Genomic DNA, 25,445 nt, shown 5'->3' with positions numbered 1-25,445 from the left:
TGCCTTATTTTAGTGTTACAAAGTTTTCCATATTCTCTTTTCCTCCTCTAATTTTAGTGGCTATTGTTAAATTTTTCTAATTTTTCTAATAAATTTTAAGATTATTTGATGTTTCTATCCTCTTATCCCAAGAGTGCATCACACTTCACTTAATAACACATTGCCACATCTAAACATTCATGTTTGTCTTCACTTCTAGAAAATTTTCAGCTATTATTGTTTTAGATATATTACTTCTCTTTTTTCTTCCTCTCTCTTCTCTAGAACTCCTGTAAGATGTATACTAAAGCCTTTCTGAAAGGTTCTTTTATTATTTTTTTATCTGTGAAATTCTTCAGTACATCAATTAATTACATTCAGCTACTAAACAGTGGCTTAAAAAAACAGAGGTGTCAGTCCAGGACTAGGCTAACGGCTCCATATGCCAGCAAGGACCCAGGCTGCTTCTTCCTTAAATGCCATAGTTGACATATGCTTGCCAACTCAGAGTCATCGTATGACTGCTCCACCTCTGACACTGAGGGACTGGCAAAGGGTCAAGCCATCCATCCCTTTATGACCTTTAAAGGTCAAGCTCTTTAAAAGTCTATCCATTTTAAAGAGCTTTTCCAAAAGTCCTTCCAGGAAACTTCTGTGTATATCTCAGTAGCTACAAGAGGGGTTGGAAGATTTAGTTTTTGATCCTAGGCATACTGCTACCCTAAACAAAATTCTACTAGCAAACAGAATAGACAAAATCACTCTTCATCAATTCTTTGTCTGATCTGGAGTTTAACCACTTAAGTTTTAAATTTTAGTAACTGTATTTTTATTTCCAATATTCTACTTGGCTTTTTCATAGGCAGACATTCTGATTTCTGAATGTTTTCCATTTTTGTTCTTCCATTCTCTCTGAGAAAATTCTAAATACACTTATTTTCAAGTTTTTTCAGGACGTTCATTTATTTCCATTTCAATCTGAAGTGAGTTTATCTTCTGATGGCTGAGGTTATGGAAATCCTCCCTAGTATTAAATTTCTCTGTGGGTTTTTGTTTGTTTGTTTTTTGATGTGTGTGAGAGGGAGTTTACGTTCCAGGTTCACTTGAATGGTAGGTTCATTTTCTCTCTTACCCTATCTGCTGCTTCATCTCCACCAATCCCCAACCTTGTCCTCATTCACTCTTTCCCTCTCAAACAACTCTACTTACTTTTTTCACTTTGTTCTTCAGCCCCCAAGACCTCATATTGACAGTGGTGGGTTCCTGCCCCATGGTTGATACTGGAGTTACAAACATTCATTCATTAAACTAGTAGGGATTTCACTCATTTTCCTGGTCATAGGCCACATAACTGGATTCTCCCACCTCTTTAGGACCACAGCTAGAAATAAGCCTTGGTTCGTCAGTGCTTAATGGCAGTTTTTGTTGTAGCTTTCTTGCAGAAACAAAAAATACCAATCAGCCTGGCTTTAGGCCATAAGCCTAACCCAGGACCCCCATTATGAACAGCAAACTATTAGACCTAAATACTTACAAGAGCCGAACTCCTGGGGTGCCACAACCTTTCAGACCCAGAGCCCAGGAGGCCCACAGACTCAGACCTTCTGATCATTTCATGTTTCTATTCTGTATTTCTAAGCTCAGTTAATTCTTTTCATTCATTCATCCATTCATTCATTTTTTTATTTTTATTTTTTTTTAAGAGATAGGGTCACACCCTGTCACATAAGGTTAGGATACAGTAGCATGATCACAACTCACTGCAACTTGAACTCCTGGGGTTAACCCATCCTCCCTCCTCAGCATCCCAAGCAGCTGAGACTTCAGGCGCCGCACCACCACACCTAATTTTTTTTTTCTTTTTTTTTTTGAGACGAAGTCTTGCTGTTTGCCAGGCTGGGGTGCAATGGCATGATTTTGGCTCACTGCAACTTCCACTTCCCAGGTTCGAGTGATTCTCCTACCTCAGCCTCCCAAGTAGCTGGGATTACAGGCACCCATCACCACGCCCACCTAATTTTTTAAGATTATTTTTAGTAGAGATGGGGTTTCACCATGTTGGCCAGGCTGGTTTAGAACTCCTGACCTCAGTGATCCGCTCACGTAGGCCTCCGAAAGTGCCAGGAATACAGGCATGAGCTACTGTGCCCAGCCAAGACAGGGTCTTGCTAATGTTGCTCAGGCTGGTTTCAAACTGCTGGCCTCAAGTGATCCTCCCACTTCAGCCTCCTGAGTAGCTGGGATTACTGACACAAGCCACCACGCCCAGCTTATTTATCTTTTTAATACATGTGTTCTATCTATATTGCTGTGTATTTGGATCAGATTGGATGCCTGATCCGAAGTGTGAATTCATGAGGTAATTTTGTCTGGAAGTCCTCCTGAACTCAGATTGGTTTATGACATTCAAGATTCAAAACAGAGTAAAATCATATATACATACCTTCTATAAATATTAGTATATCTGTTTATGGTCACTTGTCATTCATTCTATTTGACTAACAAGTGAACTCCTTTCCTGGGAATGGAGACTCCTCTAGGACAGATGGAAGAAATGGCATGGCTCCCTGGCTGCTGGATCACATCTTATGACTACCTCAGACTCTGAGTTTTAATTTAATTGGGGAAAAAAAAAAAAAAAAAAACCCAGAAAGAATCTATTTGGTGACAGATGCTGGCAGCTACTTCTAACTTCCAAAGGCAACTTCTAATGGTAGCATCCACTGTCGACTCCGGCTATTGTCAGTCCCAGAATCTAGTGCCTAGCAGTGGAGGTGGGGATGTCTAGAACAGATGGTTCTGCAACAGGATTTGGGGCATAATAGCCTCTGAACCTCTCAGAGAGTCTCTGATATCATCTTTAATAATGCCCATACTGGCTTCTTTGAAAAGATATGAATAAAAGCTATGAAAAGCGTATGTGATTATTTTCTTAATTAAGATGATCAAATGAAAAATAATTTAACTTTATGAGTCTTACCTTTCCACCAACCAGAGGCAAAATGTGCATCTTTCCAGTTTGACAGTCCTTCACTGAGGAAACGATAAGGCAGGTACCACAGAGGACAACTAGGCGCTCAGCCCACTTATGCAGCTGGGTCTTTCCCTTGCGTACATTATAGATGCCAGACAGTAGGATTCGATCCAAATGATCCATGTGGCATGGTTTTTCTGAAAAGGAAACAATATTTCAGAATCCACCATTAAAGTAGTATAAGAATACAGAAAGGGAAAAATATGTCAACATTCAGCAACCTTATTCATAGATATAAGTAACCAAGCAATATAGGTATGACAAAATTAGATCTAGTCCTCACATATTATCCATCACTTAATTATATACAGTAGAAGTACCTGTGAGTTTTGGTCTACGAAGCAAAATTTTACTTTGGATGCTATTGTTAAATTAACCCTTCTTCCAACACCCATATCTCCTATGTACCTAGAGAAAGGCAGCATGGTAGAGTGGTTAAGATCATGAACTCTGGAGTCAGATATACTTGAACACGAATGCTGGTTCTGTCACTTTGTTTCGTTGAACTATTTATTCTCATTAAGCTTTACTTTACTCATTTATATAGTTTGAATCTTAACACAACCTACCTTCTGGGGATTCTTATAAAAACTAAGTAAGATAATGAATATAAACTACTAAGTACAGTTTTAGGTACAAAAAGAACATGGAATAAATGACAACCACTATTATCATCAGTCTACTCTAGAAGAAATATATTAGTAACTATAATCCTGCATCTCTCTGCCACTAATATGGAAAAGCTTATGGTTAGTACTTCAATCAACTATTCTGATCATGGTGGTGGAAATTCTACTTCCCATCAGAGGCCTTCATATGACTGAGATACAGTGAACAAAACAGCACATTAAAACAGAAAAGACATGAAGTTCTTGGTAAGAGCACTATTTTTAAAAGAAGTGTGCACCTGTAGTCCCAGTTACTCTGGAGGCTGAGACAGGAAGACTATTTAAGCCCAGGATTTCAAGGCCAACCTAGGCACCATAGCAAGACCCTGTCTTTAAAAAAAAAAAAAAAAAAAAAAAAAAAAAAAAAACTAACTACACAGAAATGAGCAGGAACAGCAGTATGAGGTGGTCCAAACAGTAACCCAGAAGTTGGAAAGACTGGGTTGTACTCCTGATATTATCACATAATTGTTTATACAAGCTTAGGTATCACTTTGCCTATTTAACCATGTGTTTCTCATGTATAATATGAGGAAATGAGTTAGATTACTTCAGCCTTAAAATTGTATTATTCAATAAAACTTTGTATATTAATACACTATATGGAATAAGCATTTCTCCTTCTATTCTAGGCCAATCCTTTCATCTATACAGTCATTCCTTGGTATTGGCAAGTGATTGATTCCAGGACCCCCCCCAAGGATACCAAAATCCACAGATGCTATGGTCTCTTACATAAAATGAAATGGTATTTGCATATAACCTGCGCACAACGTCCTGTATACTTTGAATCATCTCTAGATTACTTATAATATCTAAAACAATGTAAATGTTAAGTAAATAGTTGTTATGCTACAGTCTTTTTTTGTTGATTTTTGTTTTTTTTTTATATTTTTGATCCATTTTGGATATGGACGGCTGACTGTTTTCTAAATTCCACCTTCCTCAGAGAGTTTGGTTCTCCCAGATCTGTATTCCTAAGCTCTAGTTCCACATTTCCAACTATCCAGATATCTCCAACTGCCATTTAAGTTTACCATCACTTAAAATTCAACCATCACTTAAAATTCAACATGCCTAGGCCGGGCGCGGTGGCTCAAGCCTGTAATCCCAGCACTTTGGGAGGCCGAGACGGGCGGATCACGAGGTCAGGAGATCGAGACCATCCTGGCTAATACGGTGAAACCCCGTCTCTACTAAAAAAATACAAAAAACTAGCCGGGCGACGAGGCGGGCGCCTGTAGTCCCACCTACTCGGGAGGCTGAGACAGGAGAATGGCGTGAACCCGGGAGGCGGAGCTTGCAGTGAGCTGAGAGCCGGCCACTGCACTCCAGCCTGGGCGGCAGAGCAAGACTCCGTCTCAAAAAAAAAAAAAAAAAAAAATTCAACATGCCTGCCTGGGAGCAGTGGCTCATGCCTGTAATCCCAGCACTTTGTGAGGCTGAGGCGGGCAGATCACGAGGTCAGAAGTTCGAGACCAGCCTGACCAACATGGTGATACCCCATATCTACTAAAAATACAAAAATTAGCCAGATGTGGTGACATGCACCTGTAATCCCAGCTACTCAGGAGACTGAGGCAGGAGAATCACTTGAACCCAGGAGTCGGAGGTTGCAGTGAACCGAGATCATGCCGTTGCATTCCAACCTGGTCAACAGAGCAAGATTCCATCGCAAAAATTAAATAAATAAATAAATAAATAAATAGACTAAATAATGACTAAAGAAAAATTTTAAACACATGCACCATAAAAAGCAATAAATAAAATAAAAAGTTACAGGCTGGAAAAAATTGAGTCACAAATACAGTACCCAAAGGATATATATTCAGAATACACACAGAAGTCATTTAAATCAATATGAAAAAAGAGAAACAGAAACATGTGCAAAAATATCAATGAGTAATTCAAAGAAACCAAAAGATCCAATAAAAACATGAAATAATTCTCAACCACACTAGCAATCACAGAAAAAGAAATTTAAACAAAGAGACCATCATTTTATCTATTAGATTAGTAAAAATTTTAAATCCTAATAATATTGAAAGGTGATACTGGAGGGCAAAGGGGTACTCTGTTATACTGACAGGATATAAAAGTGTTCTACAGTAGTAACCATTAATATTTTAAATGTGAGTAACCTATCACCCAATAATTTCATGCTTAGAGATCACTCTGAAGGAACGCAGGTGTACAAAGAAGTAATTTTACTAACATGGCTGTTTTAACCATCCAAAACCAGAAACAAAGTAAATATCCATCACTAAGGAGATGGTTACACAGACTGTAATGCATACATGATGTTCAATACTATGCCTCTTAAAGAAATGTATATAGGGCCGTGCACAGTGGCTCATGCCTGTAATCCCAGCACTTTGGGAAGCCAAGGCCGTCAGATCACCTGAGGTCAGGAGTTCAAGACCAGCCTGGCCAACATGGTGAAACCCCACCTCTACTAAAAATACAAAAATTAACTGGGTGTGGTGGCAAGCCACCTGTAATCCCAGCTACCTGGGAGGCTGAGGGGGGAGAATCACTTGAACCCAGGGGGCGGAGGTGACAGTGAGCCAAGGTCATGCCACTGCACTCCAGCACAGGCAACAAGAGTGAGATTCTGTCTCAAAAAAAAAAAAAAAGAAAAAAGATATGCATACAGAAGATGATTCTGCAAATGCTGACAAGTTAAGATCTCCCAAGACAAACTCTTGGGTGAAAAAAGCATGAAGATCAATACCAAATAACACCACTTATGTAAACAAAATCCAAATGGTTCTATGAATATATAGTATATAGGAATAATCAAGTTGGAAAATTCTGAACAGGTATGCACCAAACTGACAGTGGTTCTCTATAGAGCAGTTAATGGACTTAGGAGGTAATTATAACAAATTAAAACACCACAGATAATGACATCATATTCATATTACACTTGTGTAGTTAAAAACCAAATGTTTGAAAAGCAAAAATATACGAATAAAAATATAAAATATGCATATAAAATAAGACTAAGAAAATATGCAATCATAAAAGTAACTGTATTAGGGTGGTGCAATGTTTTTCTACCACGTTCCTCTTATATTTTAACAAGGAAGCTTTAAATATGCATAGTAACATGAGATAGTATTTTTGCAATTGGGGCAAAGATTAACAATGATACCTGATGTTGTCAAAGGTGCAGGGAAATAAGTACTCTCAAATTCTAGCAAATCGAGTACACACTCGTAACACTAGTAACACCTATTTGTGCAATTTAGGAATGCTGAGTCAAAATTTTAAATATGGCGGGGCACAGTGGCTCACGCCTGTAATCCTAGCGCTTTAGGAGGCCGAGGTGGGTGGATCACCTGAGGTTAGGAGTTCGAGATCAGCCTGACCAACATGGTGAAACCCCGTCTCTACTAAAAATACAGAAATTAGCCAGGTATGGTGGTGGGTACCTGTAGTCCCAGCTACCTGAGAGGCTGAGGCACGAGAATTGCTTGAACCCAGGAGGCAGAGGCTGCAGCGAGCCGCGACGGCACCCAGCCTGGACAACACTGCACTCCAGCCTGGGCCACAGTGAGACTTCATCTCAAAAAAAAAAAAAAAAAAAAATTCTACTTGTAAGAATCATGTCCTCTTCCTTGCACTCCTCAGTCACTCCCTTGACCTTTACAATAATTTCCTGGCTCTCTTTTTATTTTTGCCGCTTTTGTATATGTCCTGTATTAACTATGGCTGTAGCAAACAGAATATAATGGCTCAAGCAACGGGAATTTAACTCATCCAAGTGAGCATTCTGTTTCACCAGGGGTCAACACTGTCATTCAAAAACTCAGGTTCTGGCCAGGCACAATGGCTCACACCTGTAATCCCAGCTCTTTGGGAGGCCGAGGAAGGCGGATGACTTGAGGTCAGGAATTTGACACCTGGCCAACATGGTGAAACCCTGTCTCTACTAAAAATACAAAAATTAGCCAGCTGTGGTGGTGGGTTCCTGTAATCCCAGTCACTTAGGAGGCTGAGTCAGGAGAACTGCTTGAGTCTGAGAGGCGGAGGCTGCAGTGAGCCAAGATGGCACCACAGTACTCAAGCCTGGGTGACAGAGCAAGACTCTGTCTCAAAAAATAAATAAATAAATAAATAAATATATTTTTTTTAAAAGTAACTCAGGGTTTGCAATTTTCCACACTTGACTTTAATTATTGCTCTGATTATTGCCATCCTAGCCCACCAGAGTGGAAAAGAGCACTAGAGCCCTGAGAAGCACACACTGGGGGTTTGTGCGCACAGGTAGAAGTGGCGCACATCAAGTCCACTCCATACCATGGAAGAAAACTTTGTCACATGTACACATCTAACCACAAGAAAGGCTGCAAAATGGGCTGTAACCAGGCAGTTATATGCCCCACTACAATTTTGTTATTATGAAAGAGCAGATTTTGATAAAGAATAGTATTGCCACACATTTCAAAACAATATGGCTGTGTTTAGCCCATTTTCTGAACTTTAAATGAATGGAAACATACGATATAATTATTTTGCATCTGGCTTCTGCTGTTTGTATTTATGCTCTTTTGACAAAGCTGTTTTAAACAATGTGCGCAGAGAATGTAGTACACAGAGAAACGTTCAGGCACGGAGTTGTGCTACCTGAGCTATACAGTCCCAGAGCTACCACTTCCCTAACAAATCACACTCTCTGTATGCCACTTTCTCCAACACAAATAAGGGGTTTGCTCTTTCTCTCTCTCTTTTTTTTTAAGGTGAACAGGAAGTAGGATTTATTGGCGAGCATTAAGAGAGGGTAGCACAGTGGAAGCCCTCACGAGTGCAGGGCCCGCCGCCACTTGTCCAGAGGGCCACTATTGGGGATGTAATTGACCCCGCAGCCATCTGGGATGAGCTGCTTCTCAGCCACCATGTCTTCAAATTCATCTGCACTGAACTTGGTAAAGCCCCACTTCTTAGAGATGTGGATCTTCTGGCGGCTAGGGAACTTCAACTTGGCCCTGCGTAGGGCCTCAACACGTGCTCCTTGTTCTGCATCTTGGTGCAAATGGACATGATAATTTGGCCAATGTGAACCCCGGCCACAGTGCCCTGGGGCTTTCCAAAGGCACCTCGCATACCTGTTTGGAGCCTAGACTGGGGATAGTGCAAAGTCAGAGACATGAACATCCATCTGAAAGGCCTGTCTCCAAGGTCTCTTAGAGCAACCCATACAAGAAACAGGCTGAGTACACTACCAAGGAAGCTGCTGTGTGCAGCCATTGCACACTGAGCCCCCATGAGGAAAGGAACACAGTTGGCTTAATTGGCTGCAGAGGATTTATATGTTCTCTTGTCTTTTTTTTTTTTTTCCTTTTTGTGGAGAACGGGGTCTCGCTATATTACCCAGGCAGGTCTCAAACTCCTGGGCTCAAGCTATCCTCCCGCCTCTGCCTCCCTGAGAGCTGGGATTACAGGCGTGAGCCACCGCGCCCGGCTATATGTTCTCTTAATCCCATGATTAATCATGCTACCTACTCAACTTGACTTTAGTGAAATGTTATTTCCACAGCTTTTATATCATGAATTTGAACTGAGAGAGTCATTCCACTCACTTTTCCCCCAGCACTCCCTCTCCAGCAAGACTGATAACTGGTATTTGCATAATGGCTGACTGGGACACTACCCAGTGTCCTTTTATAACCAGAGAACACAACATTAACTGGTTTGCACTCAGGCCCTTATGACCTTGACCTTATTAACACTATAATCCAACTAAGATAATGCACCAAAAATTCTACACATAAAATATTTAAAGCTGATTACTAAGCTATTTACTTCAAAGAGAATACTTCAACTCTTTCTTTCGGTTAACAATAGTTGTGTCTGGTTTCAAGAACTGGGTGGTAATTAGCCGGGCAAGATGGCGGGCGCCTGTAGTCCCAGCTACTCGGGAGGCTGAGGCGAGAGAATGGCGTAAACCCGGGAGGCGGAGCTTGCAGTGAGCTGAGATCTGGCCACTGCACTCCAGCCTGGGCGACAGAGCGAGACTCCGTCTCAAAAAAAAAAAAAAAAAAAAAGAACTGGGTGGTTGGAGGAAAAAGGTGAAAGGGAAGCATATTTTCTATGACAGTTTTGATAGAGGCAGGAAGCAGAGAAATTCTAGGCAGACAGAGGTGAGTCCCCAGCAAAACCCCACCGAAAAGCCTGAAACTTGTGGCCCAAAGTGAGAATTCCCATCCCTATTTGTCTGCTCTCTCCCAAATGGTTCTTTCTGAATAATGTCTTTTTACCAATCAAATGTTGCCTTTTCCAAAACTACCTACAGCATCTCCATCCTGTGCCTATAAAGACCCCAGACTCAGCCAGCAGAGAAGACAAGCAGCCGGACATCAGGGAGAGGCGACTTGACTTCAGAAGACAGAAGCTTCAAGGGAGAGCGACCTGCCCTTCCCATCCCCTTTCCAGCTCCACTCTTCACTGAGAGCAGTTTTCATTCAATAAAATTCTCCGCATTCACCATCCTTCAATTTGTCCGCATGACCTCATTCCTTTTGGGCACCAGACAAGAATTCAAGACACACCAAGTGCTGGTATTCAAAAAGACTGTCACACTGGTTCTTTGCCCTCGCTGGTGGAGAGCAGCCGCCCTATGCAACAAGGCAAAGGGACCACTGAGCTGATAACACACTGCTGTCTGCAGATGACAGAGCTAAGAAAGCATTATAACACGTCCTCTGGGGCCTTGGGATCACAAACACCCCTACCTGGACGCTGCCACAAGCCTGCACAGAATCTATTCCTGCTGGTGCTAAAGCAGGCAGCCAGTTCCTGCACTCACTCTTTTATGTGCTACATCCCACAAAGGGTGGAGTACAACAGAACCCAATGAACACGGTTTGTTCCCACCAGTGTCCAATCAGCTAGCCAGTTCCCACACTCATTCACCTGCACATTCCCTTCCCACAAGAGATGAGCAGGGTGGGCTGAGTAAATGGGACACCACTGTCACAAGTCCCATAAAGGGGTCAAGAAAAATTCCTGCATCAGTTTTATTATAGATCTGGCTGCTCATGATGGCTCATGTCTGTAATCTCAGCACTTTAGGGGGCCAAGGTAGGAGGATCACTTGAGCTGAGGAGTTTGAGACCAGCCTGGGCAATATGGCGAGACCTCAGTTCTACAAAAAATACAAAAATTAGCCAGGTGCAGTGGTGTGTGCACGTAGTTCCAGCTACTTGGGAGGCTGAGGTGGGAGAATCATTTGGGCCTGGGAGGTTGAGGCTGCAGTGAGCCATGATGGCACCATTGCACTACATACAGCCTAGGCAACTGGGTAAGACCCTGACTCAAAAAAAAGTAAAAAATTAAAAAAAAAAAATAGACCCACAAATTCTTTGACACTCCTCCTTTCAAACACTGGAGCTAATTCCTCTCTCTATAGTATGGGCTGTGTTTAGTGACTCATTTCTTTTCTTTTTTTTTTGTGACAGAGTCTCACTGTCACCCAGGCTGGAGTGCAGTGGTCGATCTCGGCTCACTGCAAGCTCCACCTCCTGGGTTGATGCCATTCTCCTGCCTCAGACACCTAGGAAGCCCTATGGAAAGATCCACAGAAGAGGGAACTGAGGCCTCCTACCAGCAGCTGGTGAGTGAACCATGTTGAAAGTGAATCTTCCTGCCCCACTCAAGCCTTCAGATGACCAAAATCTTATGAAACCCAAGCCAGGACTATCCCTCCAGCTAAACTGCTCCTAGATTTCCAGCCCACAAAAAACTACGTAATTATTAAGTATTTATTACCATTTTAAGTCCTAAGTTTTGAGGCCATTTGTTACAGAGCCAACAGATAACTAATTCATCTATCGATCTATCTACATTCTGTTTTTTGGTACCAGGTGCATTATTGCCTATTTTCAAAGATTATTAACTTTCTAAGTTTCATCCCAAACTTAATTTTCTCACTCAAACTATACCAGCTTTTCTACATCAACAGAGTTCACTTTTGGAAAGACCCCTCAAAATTTAAGTACTACAAACTGGTACTCTTTTAGACTCTACTGGAAATATCCTCTTAAGGGCATAGTATATTAAGATCCTGTATATGCTATAATTTATCAGGTGGTGGTAGAAAAAGTAGGGGCATCAGAGCCAACCACTGTGCAGTATAACTGCATGTAAAAGAAAGGTTCAACTTTCATTCTAGAACAAAAACATACACAGTAGCCCCCTCACCACCTGTGGTCTTGCTTTCCAAGGTTTCAGTTATCTGCAGTCAATCATGGTCTGAAAATAGGTAAGTATAGGACAAGATATTTTGAGAGAGAGAATATTCACTAACTTTTATTACAGTATAATGCTATAATTATATTATTATTAAGTACTGTCAATCTCTTTACCTAATTTATCAATTAAACTTTACCACAGGTATGTGTATACAGGAGAACACATAGTATATATAGAGTTCAGTACCATCTGTGATTTCAGTTGTCCACTAAAGATCTTGGACTATAATCCCCATGGACAAGGGGGGGCTACCATAATGCAGAACTAGGGTTCAACCACAATCAAATAAGAAAATTGCTGTGTTCCAAGTTTTTGTTTTTCTAACTATTATAGTGATAGATGGGTTGTGTTCTTCAAATTCATCTTACAATATTTTTCTCAGAAGAGTCAAAAATCCTAGATTTAAACCCCACTAAATTCACCAATATACAAAATTTGACAGGTATATTCATCAATGTCAAGTCATATATGATAATAACTACTTACTCTCAATATTTTTGAGCTATTCAGAAGTTTACAGGCTTTACCAGGAGCTTGAAAAAATAATTTACTAAAGCATGATCCAGTCAAGATTCTGGCAAAGGTATAAAATAATGTTAGTAAGTTAGCAAAATACAACTGCAAAATAAGTAAAAATAAAAAGAGAAGATATTTTTAAAGTGTTCCCTTACCCCTGACCTCTTGGTTTTTATTATTGCTTGGTTGGTGTTAACTACGTTAGTTAATTGGCTTAAAACTCGATTTTGATAAAATACTTTTAAAAAGCTGACGGCAGATAGAGGCACAAATGATCAACTTAAAAGTAGTTAACATACAAAGCCACTGATAAATTCTTACCACCATAAAATCGAATCATACAGCCGAGGTCAGGATTTGTAGCCTCCTCCTGTATGCGCACAAGATCATCAAATCCCAGCCTGGATAAGTAATCATAAACGATCTGAAGAGGTCGTTCAGTAGGTTCCAGTCTCCTGATTACACAATTCAAAAAAATACATATATTTGGTAAGTAATAAAAATGGTTCATTTAATTTTTTAATATTTTTATTTGTATTTGTATAAATTTCAGGGGTACAAGTGTTATTCTATTACGTGAATATATTGTTTAGTAGCGAAGTCTGGGCTTTTACTGTAATCCTCACCCGAATCATGTATATTGTATTCATTAAGTAATTTCTCATCCTTCATCCCCATCCCACTCTCACACCATTCTGCTTTTCCAATGTCTATTACTCCACACTCTATTATTTAGCTTCCACTTGTAAGAGAGAACAGGTAGTATTTGACTTTCTGTTTCTGAGTTAATTCACTGAAGATAATGACTCCCAGGTCCATCCATGTTGCTGCAAAGACATGACTTCATTCCTTTTCATGGCTAAGTAGTAACTCAATATACAAAATCTGGTCTTGATTTTTATTCCTAGGTCAAGATTTTCTTTAATATTCTATGATACAACTAATCTAAACAAGTGTAAGTTTTTGGTGTCAGGACCCCTTTATACTTTGGGGATCACAAAGAGCTTCTGTTTACATGTGTTATATCTACTGATATTTACCAAATTAGAAATTACAATTGAGAATTTCCATTTATTTATTCGCTTTAAATTAACTCCCTAAAAATCATTCTACTACGTGGTCCTAATTGAAAGCTAAGGTAAAACCACAATGTCTGCAATCACTTGTGGCCTCTGGTAACACTGTATTTTAAATCACAGACTTAAAATACTGAAAAATATTAAATAAAAAAAAAAAGGATCAATGTGTATTTTGATAGAAGGGGCTATAACAGTCATAATAGCAAGACAGCTCTTTTATAATGCTTTTACCAGAAACCAAACAGTTATAAATACAGTGGCTAAATATATGGGCTCCAACAGTCAACTGCCTGGGTTCAAGTCTTAGTCCTGCCACTTACCAAATGCATGCCCCAGTACAAGTTATTTACTCTCACTGTTTTAAATCCTCATCATTATCATGGGAATAACAATAATACCTAACTCATAAGATGTTTAAATTTATTTATATACTTACAACAAGATACTATATAGTATGAAAAGTGCTTAGCAAAATATCTCATATGTAGTAAGTGTTCAGGAAGATGTTGACAATTATTATTCTAAAAACTTTTAAGACTAACAATTTTAGTTAGAATAAAAATAGAATATTTCTGCCATCTCAAACAACAATCAAAAGCAAGCACAGGAAAGTCCGTATGTGTTCAAAAGGTCTCAAAGAACATTTAAAGAACTCTGTTTAGAAAACTTAAGAATAGCTGGGCGCAGTAGCTCATGCCTGTAATCCCAGCACTTTGGGACGCCAAGGTGGGAGGATCACGAGGTCAGAAGATAAGACCACCCTGGTTAACACGGTGAAACCCCATCTCTGGCCGGGCGCGGTGGCTCACGCCTGTAATCCCAGCACTTTGGGAGGCCGAGACAGGCGGATCACGAGGTCAGGAGATCAAGACCATCCTGGCTAACATGGTGAAACCCCGCCTCTACTAAAAATACAAAAAAAAAGTTAGCCGGGTGTGGTGGCAGGCGCCTGTAGTTCCAGCCACACGGGAGGCTGAGGCAGGAGAATGATGTGAACCCCGGAGGCGGAGCTTGCAGTGAGTGGAGATCACGCCACTGCACTCCAGCCTGGGCGACAGAGAGAGACTCCATCTCAAAAAAAAAAAAAAAAGCAAGAAAACCCATCTCTACTAAAAATACAAAAAAATTAGCTGGGCGTGGTGGTGGGCGCCTCTAATCCCAGCTATTCAGGAGGCTGAGGCAGGAGAATGGCGTGAATCCAGGAGGCAGATGCCATTGCACTCCAGCCTGGGCAACAGAGTGAGATTCCGTCTCAAAAAAAAAAAAAAAGAAAAGAATACTTAAAAATTATATTATTAATAACTACAAGAAACATGATGCATCTCCCATCATGACAAAAGGTATGAACAATGTCTGCATTTTGTAGCTGAAGAACTAGAAAATGCTGTTGGCAACAAGCTGAACATACACAACTACAAAGCTAAACATAAACAACTGTAACAAAATAATTTAGGAACAGAAATCGTACTGATGAACAAAAAAGACAAAAATAAAACAACTACCTGGCCTCTCCTGACTGCTCAGTTCAGTATTTTAGCTTCCAGAAACTATCAAATAAACTCAGAATGAACTGCTACATGGGGAATGATCAAAGAACAAAAAGCCTGTAATGACCAATAAAGACTGAACTAAAGAGAAATGGGAAATAAACTTTTCAGATTATGTAGACATCAATTACAATTAATCCCTAGCCAAACAAAAACCAAAATTTACAAAATTCATTGTCTATGACAACGTTAGGCATTTTCCTAGCACAATGACGGGATTCTTCTGAGAAAGACATGTTTTAAGGAGGACTTTTCATAAACTGTATCCTGGAGAGAGGTCAACTAACCATACAATATGAATAAACTGATGGAGGATTAACTTGAAGACAAGGAGAGTAAGGATATAAAGAGACAGATCTTCAAATACTGAGACGGATTGGACTTACTCTGTACTGCTCCAAAGAATGGGACTCGGAAGCATGAGAAGGTGCATAGGTAGATTTAAGCTAAATATGAGGAAGAATTTTAACGATTAGAGATGCTCAACCATGAAACGAACTGCCTCTCAAAACTGCTAAGAGAGACCTGGAGAGCCATCTGTCACAGATATTTTAGAAGAAACACCTGTGAGAATCAAACTGGGCCAGATGATCTTTATTTAGAGCATCTCAGGAATCAAGGGTCTATGAGGTATCTTAAGATACCTTCCTAATATAATACAAATTCTACCTGACCCCTACAGTTCAATGTATTTAAACACTATCATTTCATAGAATGATCACATGTTCAGGACCAACAAATAATTATACTTTCAGGCTAAATCTCATGTGCTCTATTTTTCTATTTCTCTTAAGAAAACTGAGAGAAATGGAAGCATCCTAAATTCTGACATATTTCACACGACCAAATGTCTTGACCTAAAAAGGCTCTGTAGATTTTGGAAACCCTCCTTATACATGTCTTTTTTTTTTCTTTTTCTTTTTTTTGAGCCGGAGTCTCACCCTGTTGCCCAGGCTGGAGTGCAGTGGTGCAATCTTGGCTCACTGCAACCTCCACCTCCCGGGTTCAAGCAATTCTTCTGCCTCAGCTTCTCAAGTAGCTGGGACTACAGGCCCACGCCACCATGTCTGGCTAATTTTTGTATTTTTAGTAGGGACTGGGTTTCATCATACTGGCCAGGCTGGTCTCGAACCCCTGACCTCGTGATCTGCCTGCCTTGGCCTCCCAAAGTGCTGGGATTACAGGCATGAGCCACTGCACCCGGACCTCCTTATACATATCTACCCTAAGAAAGTATTTTCTTTCTTCTAAGTAAACGAGTAGTATTTCAAGAAGTACAAAAACAAGTAAAATGAAGGACTAATTCCATTTACTCATTAAACTCATCTGCTGAAAAAAGTAGACAGTATTGGAGAGGGAAATGCTCTAATGTGCTTACAGTTCAATTTTGTGTTTCAAAGTTCCAAAAGTTTAAGAGTCTGGTAATTAGCTATTTGTTAAATCTCTCACCAATCAAAGGGAAATTATATACTGCAAAACAGGTGTGAGAGAAAGTAATGCTGGCAACAAAAAGTTCTATTCAGCAACTGAACTACTTCTACTACTGCTTTAAGGAGACAATAGTTTTGGAGTAACAGTTTCGGTTTGCTTCAAATGCTTGTAAGAGCTACTACAGTATATGTAAATTTGAATATATGTGCATATGGTAATTTCTCTCCAAACCAGCCAACGGACACAGCAATGCTGTTAACAGCAGATTATACCTCTTAGCCAAGACTAGTATCATTCTGTATTATTTATTCTAAGCAGTCCCTGTAGTTAAGATACATGTAAGGGCCGGGCGCGGTGGCTCAAGCCTGTAATCCCAGCACTTTGGGAGGCCGAGGCGGGCGGATCACGAGGTCAGGAGATCGAGACCATCCTGGCTAACACGGTGAAACCCCGTCTCTACTAAAAAATACAAAAAACTAGCCGGGCGAGGTGGCGGGCGTCTGTAGTCCCAGCTACTCGGGAGGCTGAGGCAGGAGAATGGCGTGAACCTGGGAGGCGGAGCTTGCAGCGAGCTGAGATCCGGCCACTGCACTCCAGCCCCGGCGACAGAGCAAGACTCCGTCTCAAAAAAAAAAAAAAAAAAAAGATACATGTAAGAAGAGAAGAGTAAATTTCATTCCAAGTATCATTTCACAAGAGTTTTAGTTAATAGTGGGGGGCGCCAAACCATACACTATTAAAATCAAACACATCGAATCAAAGACCCTAACAAAGTGCAGTACCATGTTCTACATCAAATTCAGATTAAAACTCAATCCTTGACTGCCTATAATCCTTTACCTATAAAGGTAAAATCTGCAAATGTTAAAATCAATAATATAGATAATACAAATAGAAACAATAGGGATATTTCGAAGAATGTTTATTTCATACCTGAAAGTGTTTAATTAGTAAAAAACTGAAAGTGTTTATTACAAAACTATGTATATTAGTTTTGCTGAAAGTGTTTAATTATTACAAAACTATGTATATTTTGCAAATAAGAAAAATGAGATTCAGAGTCACACAATTAGTACATAATGACATCAGGGTAGGAACCTGTGTCGGTTTCATAAAACCTAGGTTCTTTTTAGGCAAACCAAATTATTTTATATATAGTTAAAATAATTTAAACAGAAGAGAGCTCAAACTACTTTATGTGTTAACTTATTCACACCAAGAAACCTAAAAGAGTTATGTTTTAAAATTACCATTATTTCAATAAGTCCCATATATCATGATTTAAGAGATAGACTATTTTTTACGCCCCACTGCTGAATAATAAAGAATACAGCTGGTCTTTGTCCCTGGTGCCTGGTAGAAGACTCTAATCCTCAGCATTTGCTGAATAACAGGAGTGTCTTTGTTATTCATGAGCCCCTTGGATCACCCCTCAGTTTATGCTAAGAGATGAGAAGACTCAGGACAGGGGCTGGTCACCAGAAAAGACCAACCACCATGTGATTAGAGGGTTGGGGCTCTGAGCCACCCTGACCTGGGTGAGGAAGCACAGGGGGCTGGAGATTGAGTTGAATCATGAGGTCAAAGATTCAACCAATCATGCATTCATAAAGAATCCCCAATAAAAACATTGTACTGAAGCTCAGTGGAGCTTTCTAGCTGATGAACTGTTCAATATGGTAGGTCGGTGACAGGCCTTGATTCCACTGGGAGAGGGCACAAAGTTCCATATTTGGGACTCTTCTAGACCTCACCCTATGTGTCTCTTCAGTTGGCTGGTGCTGATTTGCATCAAGCTACAACTGTAATTGTAAGTATAGCACCTTCCTGAATTCTGCCAAGTTCTTCTTTGTAGACAGTTGGTCAGAAGTGCAGCTGGAGTCTGAAGGGCAGTCTTGTTGGGGACCTTGCCCTTTAACTTGTGAAGTCTGCACTACTCTGGCAGTCAGTGTCAGAACTGTATTACAGCAAGCCAGCTGGTGTCAGAAAAACCATTAAGAAAGAAAAATCAGCAGAGCACAGTGGCTCACACCTGTAATACCAGCACTTTGGGAGGCAGTGGTGGGCGAATCCTGAGGTTACCGAGGTCAAAGCCTTTCTTTAAGGTGTCCACGCCGCCCCAATCCCGCTCAAAGCAGCCCTGAGAAACATAGCCCATTATCTCTCCACACTGAGGGAAGACAGAGACCCTCTCATATTTTTTTATATTGTTTTATACTCAGAAAAGGAAAGAGAAGCAAAACTAAAGGCAGGCAGCCCGGCGCCTAGGAACCAGACTGGAAACCAGGCCTGGGCCTGCCTGACCTAAGCCTGGTAGTTAAAATTCCATCCCTGACCTAGCAACTGATGTAATCTATAGATTCCAGACATTGTATGTAAAGACACCGTGAAACCTCCCATTCTGTTCTGTTTCACTCTGACCACCGGTGCTTGCAGCCCCTGTCACATACCCCTTGGCTTGCTCAATCGATCATGACCCTCTCACGCGGAGCCCCTTTCAGTTGTGAGCCCTTAAAAGGGACAGAAGTTGAGCACCTGACGAGCTCGGATTTTAAGACGTTAGCCTGCCGATGCACCCAGCTGATTAAAGCCATTCCCTTCACTACCTCAGTGTCTGAGGGGTTTTGTCCATGGCTCATCCTGCTACAATACCACCCCCAAAAATTTCTGCCACCCCAACATCCTACCACTATTTTGTGTTTCTTATTAATATAAGAAAACCAGAATGCCAGGCCTCTGAGCCCAAGCCTGCCCGTATACATCCAGATGGCCTGAGGCAACTGAAGAACCACAAAAGAAGTAAAAATGGCCACTCCTGCCTTAACTAATGACATTACCTTGTGAAATTCCTTCTCGTGGATAATGACTCTCAGAAGCTCCCTCACTGAGCATCTTGTAAACCCCAACCCTGCCCACAAGAGAAAAACTCCCTTTGACTGTCATTTTCCACTACCCACCCAAATCCTATAAAACTGCCCCACCCCATCTCCCTTTGCTGACTCCTTTGTCGGACTCAGCCCACCTGCACCCAGGTGATTAAAAAGCTTTATTGCTCACACAAAGCCTGTTTGGTGGTCTCTTCACACAGATGCGCTTGACAAAGAGATCAAGACCATCCTGGCCAACACGGTGAAACCCCATCTCTACTAAAAATACAAAAATTAGCTAGGCGTGGTGGTGCGCGCCTGTAGTCCCAGCTACTCGGCAGGAGAATCACTTGAACCCAGGAGGCAGAGGTTGCAGTGAGCTGAGATTGTGTCACTACACTCCAGCTTGGACAACAGAGTGAGACTCCATCTCAAAAAAAAAAAAAAAGAGAGAAAAATCTAGCCAGGTGCAGTAGCGTGCCCCTGTAGTCCCAGCTACTCAGGAGGCTGAGACAGGAGAATCACTTGAGCCCAGTGCAAGGTTGTTGTGTGTTATGATAGGGCCTGTGAATAGCCACAGTACTCCAGCCTGGACAACATAGCATGATTCAATCTCTATATTTTTAAAAAAAGAAAAATAAATTTTAAAAAATTCTGCCAATTAAATTGTAACCTACCATCAACTCTAATATATATGCTGATTTCGGAAGTTTTAAAATGGATAAAAAATGTTTCAAAATAAAATTATTTACCTATATTCCAATTTTGTAACATATAAAGCACTCTTTAAAAATTTTTAAATAGTACAAAAATATGTAGGGGAAAAAACTCCTTTTCCCCTATTCAGTGGTAATCAGTTCAGTACATATCCTAAAACAGAATTTTTCATTCCACCTTTATAATTTCAAAATACGGCAAACAAAATTTTAGTGACTCAGCAAACGGGAATCAGAACTCAGCATCCCAAATCCCAAGGGTGCTATTTTCTGTTATACACACCCTATTGGTTCTAAACTAATTTTAAAAGATAGCTACTGACTATTCAGAAATCTTAGTTTCTCTTCTCATCTGATTAATGAAAAAATAAAAATTAAAAAAAGAAAAACTCTTGGTTATTTTGATGACTAAGAATAAAAGTATATGACCATCAGCCAAAGGGCAATCCATGTTATCACAAATGATCTTAACTTCTCAGACAGGAGGCAATGATTACACTAAGTTTCACTAGTGAGTCATTTTTATCACTCAAAACAGTTCAATAGAAAAAGTCAAGCCAAATATTTTAATTGTAAGCAGCAGCAGATTGAGAGACAAGACCAATTTATCACCAGCCAGCTGCAGGAATGTGCTTTCAACCTGAACCCTCTGAGTCTATTTTCACATCTATTAAACAAAGGGAAATGGCCTCAGTGTTTCCTAATGAGGAAGTTTCTGACTTTTGGGGCAGGAAAATCCTTGGCTGTACAGGGTTGTCGGACACACATTTTTCTTTTTCTTTTTTTTCTGAGACAGGATCTCTCTGTCGCCCAGGCTGGAATGCAGTGGTGCAATCTTGGCTCGCTGCAACCTCCGCCTCCCAGACCCAAGCGATTCTCCTACCTCAGCCTCCCAAGTACTGCGTGAACTGGAACCACAAGTGTGCATCACCATGCCTGGCTAATTTTTTGTATTAATATTTTTGGTAGCAACAGGGTTTCACCATGTTGCCCAGGCTGATCTAGAACTCCTGAGCCCAAGCGATCCTCCTGCCTCGGCCTCCCTAAGTGCTAGGATTACAGACTTCAGCCACTGCACCTAGCACACACACATTTCAATAAGCCTCTCTGGCCCTTGCCACCTAAATTCTGTAACTCCTCCCAGCAGTTATGACAACCCAAAAACCCTGTCCTCACACACATTTCCAAATGGCAAGGTGGGACGGTTGTAGGGTAGATTTAGTTTCACCAGCAGATGGTCTCTCTAAGGTTTCTTCAAGCGCTAAAATTCTATAAATTAGTAATAATCTTGAGTTATATTTGAGTGATAACTCATGGTTGGAAAAAACAAAGTAGTAATGAATAACTCAGAGAAAATGTGGGGTAATTTTAATCCCAGTAATCCCATTTCCAGGACCTAGCCTAAGGAAATCAGCAGTGTGACAATTCACGGGCAATGGTTTAGTCAAAGCAACACCACTTCTAAGGGTTGCATGATTTCAAACAACTGAAATAGGTGATATTTACTGAGCACTTGTTAGGTGCCAGACATCAATTGAAGTACTTTACTTCCTTGCTATTTGAGGTACAGCACATCTCTTAGGAGCTTAATTGAAATGTACATTCTCAGGTCCCACCTAAACCTACTGAAACAGAATCTGTATGTGAACAAGCCCCACAGGTAGACAGTTTAAGCAGCACTACAAGTACTAATTCATTTAATCTTCATATCACATATGATTAATTTAATCCTCATGACAACTCAATAATGTAAATATTACCATCTTCCATTTTACAGATTACTACACTGAAGCACAGAACATTATATATAACCTGCATAGTAACTGTCGAAGCCAGGATTTGAACCCACACACTCTCATTCCAGAATCCAACCTCTAAACCATTATTGCATATTATGTCTCAACTTATAGTGTATCCATACAGAAGAATATTCTGTAACTATTAAAACTGGTGTCTAATTTCTAATGATACCATGAAATTAAGATGATCCGGTCGGGCACGGTGGCTCACGCCTGTAATCCCAGCACTTTGGGAGGCCGAGGTGGGCAGATCACCTGAGGTCAGGAGTTCGAGACCAGGCTGCCCAATGTGGAGAAACCCCATCTCTACTAAAAATACAAAAAATTAGCCAAGTATGGCAGTTCATGCCTGTAATCCCAGCAACTTGGGAGGCTGAGGCAGGAGAATCACTTGAATCTGGGAGGTAGAGGTTGCAGTGAGCCGAGATCACACCACTGCACTCCAGCCTGGGCCACAAGAGTGAAACTTCGTCTCAAAAAAAAAAAAAAAAAGAAATTAAGACGATCCACTAAGTAGACAGGATGTAAAACTGAATATATGAGCCCAAATACATAAATATTTAAAAGTATGTGGAATTGAAAAAAGATCTGGGGAAAAATAATGTTACTGTGGGGAGGCAAAACAGAAGAGAGATGTAGTGTCAGAATGCCAGGATTCAAACTCCAGCTCTACCACTTAGTAGCTGACTGCACTTAGACGAGATGCTTAACCCTGTGAAATCTCACTTTCCTCATTTATAAAATGGGGACAGTGTTTACCTCACAAGATGGTTGTGAGGATTAAATGAGGTAATTTACATAAAGCATAAGCATTGATTATTATCATTTCTCTTTATGCTTTTTCATTTTCCAAAATTTCTTCGGTGAACATACTTCAGTAATCAGCAAAAAGTTCCTTAAAAAGATAATGCTGGCCGGGCGCGGTGGCTCAAGCCTGTAATCCCAGCACTTTGGGAGGCCGAGACGGGCGGATCACAACGTCAGGAGATCGAGACCATCCTGGCTAACACGGTGAAACCCCATCTCTACTAAAAAATACAAAAAACTAGCCGGGCGAGGTGGCGGGGCCTGTAGTCCCAGCTACTCAGGCGGCTGAGGCAGGAGAATGGTGTAAACCCGGGAGGCGGAGCTTGCAGTGAGCTGAGATCTGGCCACTGCACTCCAGCCTGGGCCACAGAGCGAGACTCCGTCTCAAAAAAAAAAAAAGATAATGCCTTAGATTGTCAACTAGCTGATAAAGGGCTATTAGAAGAAAGTACATACTCCCTTGATTAGATAATGTAAGACTGATCATAAACAAGAAACAGCTGAGTAATAGATCAAAAAAGATCTTGAAATAAGCACGATCAAATAGTAAAACTGAGGAAGGGTCGCTGCTGTGCCAGTTCCACTGTCACAGCTGGCCTTTATTTAGAACGAAGTCCAACATCTACCTTGAATGATTCAGGCATTCCAACTGCAGGGCAGTACCTGCTGACCCTGAGCAGGTTACTGAATCTCTCTCAAGGACTCAATCTTCCTCATCTAAAAGCAATGATACTAACTCCCTTGGAGTTACTGTGAAGATTTAATGAGAAAATGCGCATAAAGCACTAAGCACACTAACACATGAAAGCACTTAATGTCAGCTGAACTCTACCATCATCATCATCCTTAAGCTGGATAAAAGTTATTGAGCTCCTACTCCAGCAATGAAAATATATTTACTCTTTGAAACCACAGTTCAAAAGTGTTTTCATTATTTTCTAATCAATTATACCTTCAAAGGGCTATTTCATTATAAATGATGAAGGCTACAGGGCTAAAAAGAAACAACCTCCTCACTTTTAAGTACAGTTTAGATTAACATAAGTAAATAAACTATCACATTCAGATTCTTAACTATACAACTACTAGTAGCAAGTCAATTCCAGTGAGGTTTTCTTCATATTTCTAATATCTTTGTATACATAAACACTATACAAATGAATACATCATATACTTAAATAAGTTAATCAATCACTACCAGATACAATCTAGGTCAAGGCTTTCCACCTGATAAAATTAGATCAGAGTCAGTGTTAAGATTTAGAAAAGCCTAAGGATCACCCAGTCTGATCCTTTCGTTTTACAAATGGATTTAGCAAATGTAGTTAACTGGTGAACAAGGAAAACATTCAAATGCTTATCTACTTTTTCAGGAATTAGCCTAAATCCTAAAAAGAACACATAGTAGATCTCAGTTTAGACTTTAAAAATGACATCAAATTTTAGCTCAGCTAAAGGTGTTACTATTATTACCACACTTCTAAGGTGTAAGTGGGAGCTTCCTTTTCACTTTCAACAGTATTAAATCCACAGCTTTGAATTCTGTTTCAAGACATTTTTTTAATGACAGGAAATGGGGAGGAGAGAAAAATCATGGTCAGGCATTTAAAGAGCTCTTATTTGACATCTAATTCAAAGATTTGTGATTTTCTTTAAAAACACATGCATAGTATAAGACTGTTATAAAAATATTTCCTTCACATTTATATAAAAATTTTTCAAAACACAAATGGCTTTTAAACCCACGAAAATATGTTAAGATAAATGAAAATTAAAATAACAAAACAACAAAATTCCTATCACATTTGCAGAAATTTAAGTCACTTGGGCCGGAATGCTGACTTTATGATTCTCTAATTTTAAAACTGTTAACAATCATTTCTATTTACGAGCAAGTCTGAGCTCATGCATGTGTACGTCTCTATTTATATATAAAATTTAATACTAACATGTTTTTGAGAAAGGGGAAAACAGATATACTTTCATATTTCTGATGGAAATATAACCTCTATGAAGAGGAATTTGACAGTAACTATGAAAATTAAAAGCCGGGTGCGGTGGCTCAAGCCTGTAATCCCAGCACTTTGGGAGGCCGAGACGGGCAGATCACGAGGTCAGGAGATCGAGACCATCCTGGCTAACATGGTGAAACCCCGTCTCTACTAAAAAATACAAAAAACTAGCCGGGCGAGGTGGCGGGCGCCTGTAGTCCCAGCTACTCGGGAGGCTGAGGCAGGACAATGGCGTAAACCCGGGAGGCGGAGCTTGCGGTGAGCTGAGATCCGGCCACTGCACTCTAGCCTGGGTGACAGAGCGAGACTCCGTCTCAAAAAAAAAAAAAAAAAGAAAATTAAAAATGTTCATATCCTTTGACCCGGCTGTTCCACTTCCAGAAGTTATCATACAGACTTTCACATATGAGAGATACCACAGGTACATGGATACTCATTGCAGCACTTCTTGTAGTAGCAAAGAACTGGTAACAACCTGAATGTCCATTAATAGAAGATTGGCTAAAATTATAGTGGACTCAAAATTGAACACTATTGCAGCCATTAAATAAATGACAACTATATAAATATTAACATGGAAAGATATCTAAAAGATATTAAGTCAATAATGTGTTGCACACAGCACCAGAGTTTTAAAATTTATAATACATGTACAGAGACATACTCATGCATGGGCACATATATGCTTATAATTAAACAGAATACTCCTAGCATACATAAGAAGCTGGTAATAA

At 40.3% G+C, this 25,445-nt stretch overlaps 1 protein-coding gene, 1 non-coding gene and 1 pseudogene across 6 annotated transcripts in view; all 3 read right to left on the bottom strand.

Moving 5' to 3' along the window:
* The window catches only part of PHLPP2 (PH domain and leucine rich repeat protein phosphatase 2), a 78,977-nt gene that overhangs the window by 41,978 nt on the left and 11,554 nt on the right, over positions 1–25,445 (bottom strand). For all 4 annotated transcript variants that reach the window (XM_033218893.1, XM_033218891.1, XM_033218894.1 and 1 more), the window contains 2 exons: positions 12,775–12,908; positions 2,960–3,150 (listed from right to left, as the gene is read on the bottom strand). In XM_033218893.1, coding sequence (XP_033074784.1) covers positions 2,960–3,150; positions 12,775–12,908 — 325 coding nt within the window. The remainder of the gene's footprint in view (positions 1–2,959; positions 3,151–12,774; positions 12,909–25,445) is intronic.
* Positions 7,718–9,533, bottom strand: LOC117088010 (annotated as a pseudogene). Its single transcript, XR_004438968.1, has one exon. The product of XR_004438968.1 is annotated as a 60S ribosomal protein L10-like (transcript).
* LOC117088875 lies at positions 8,853–8,987 on the bottom strand. The gene has a single exon (XR_004439393.1). It is a non-coding gene; the product is annotated as a small nucleolar RNA SNORA70 (small nucleolar RNA).

Source organism: Trachypithecus francoisi, unplaced genomic scaffold (assembly GCF_009764315.1).
Source record: "Trachypithecus francoisi isolate TF-2019V2 unplaced genomic scaffold, Tfra_2.0 Lachesis_group10, whole genome shotgun sequence".
In the NCBI taxonomy this organism is placed as follows: domain Eukaryota; kingdom Metazoa; phylum Chordata; class Mammalia; order Primates; family Cercopithecidae; genus Trachypithecus; species Trachypithecus francoisi.
The sequence above is the reverse complement of the archived record's forward strand: the minus strand, read 5'-3'. Positions and strand labels throughout refer to the sequence as shown.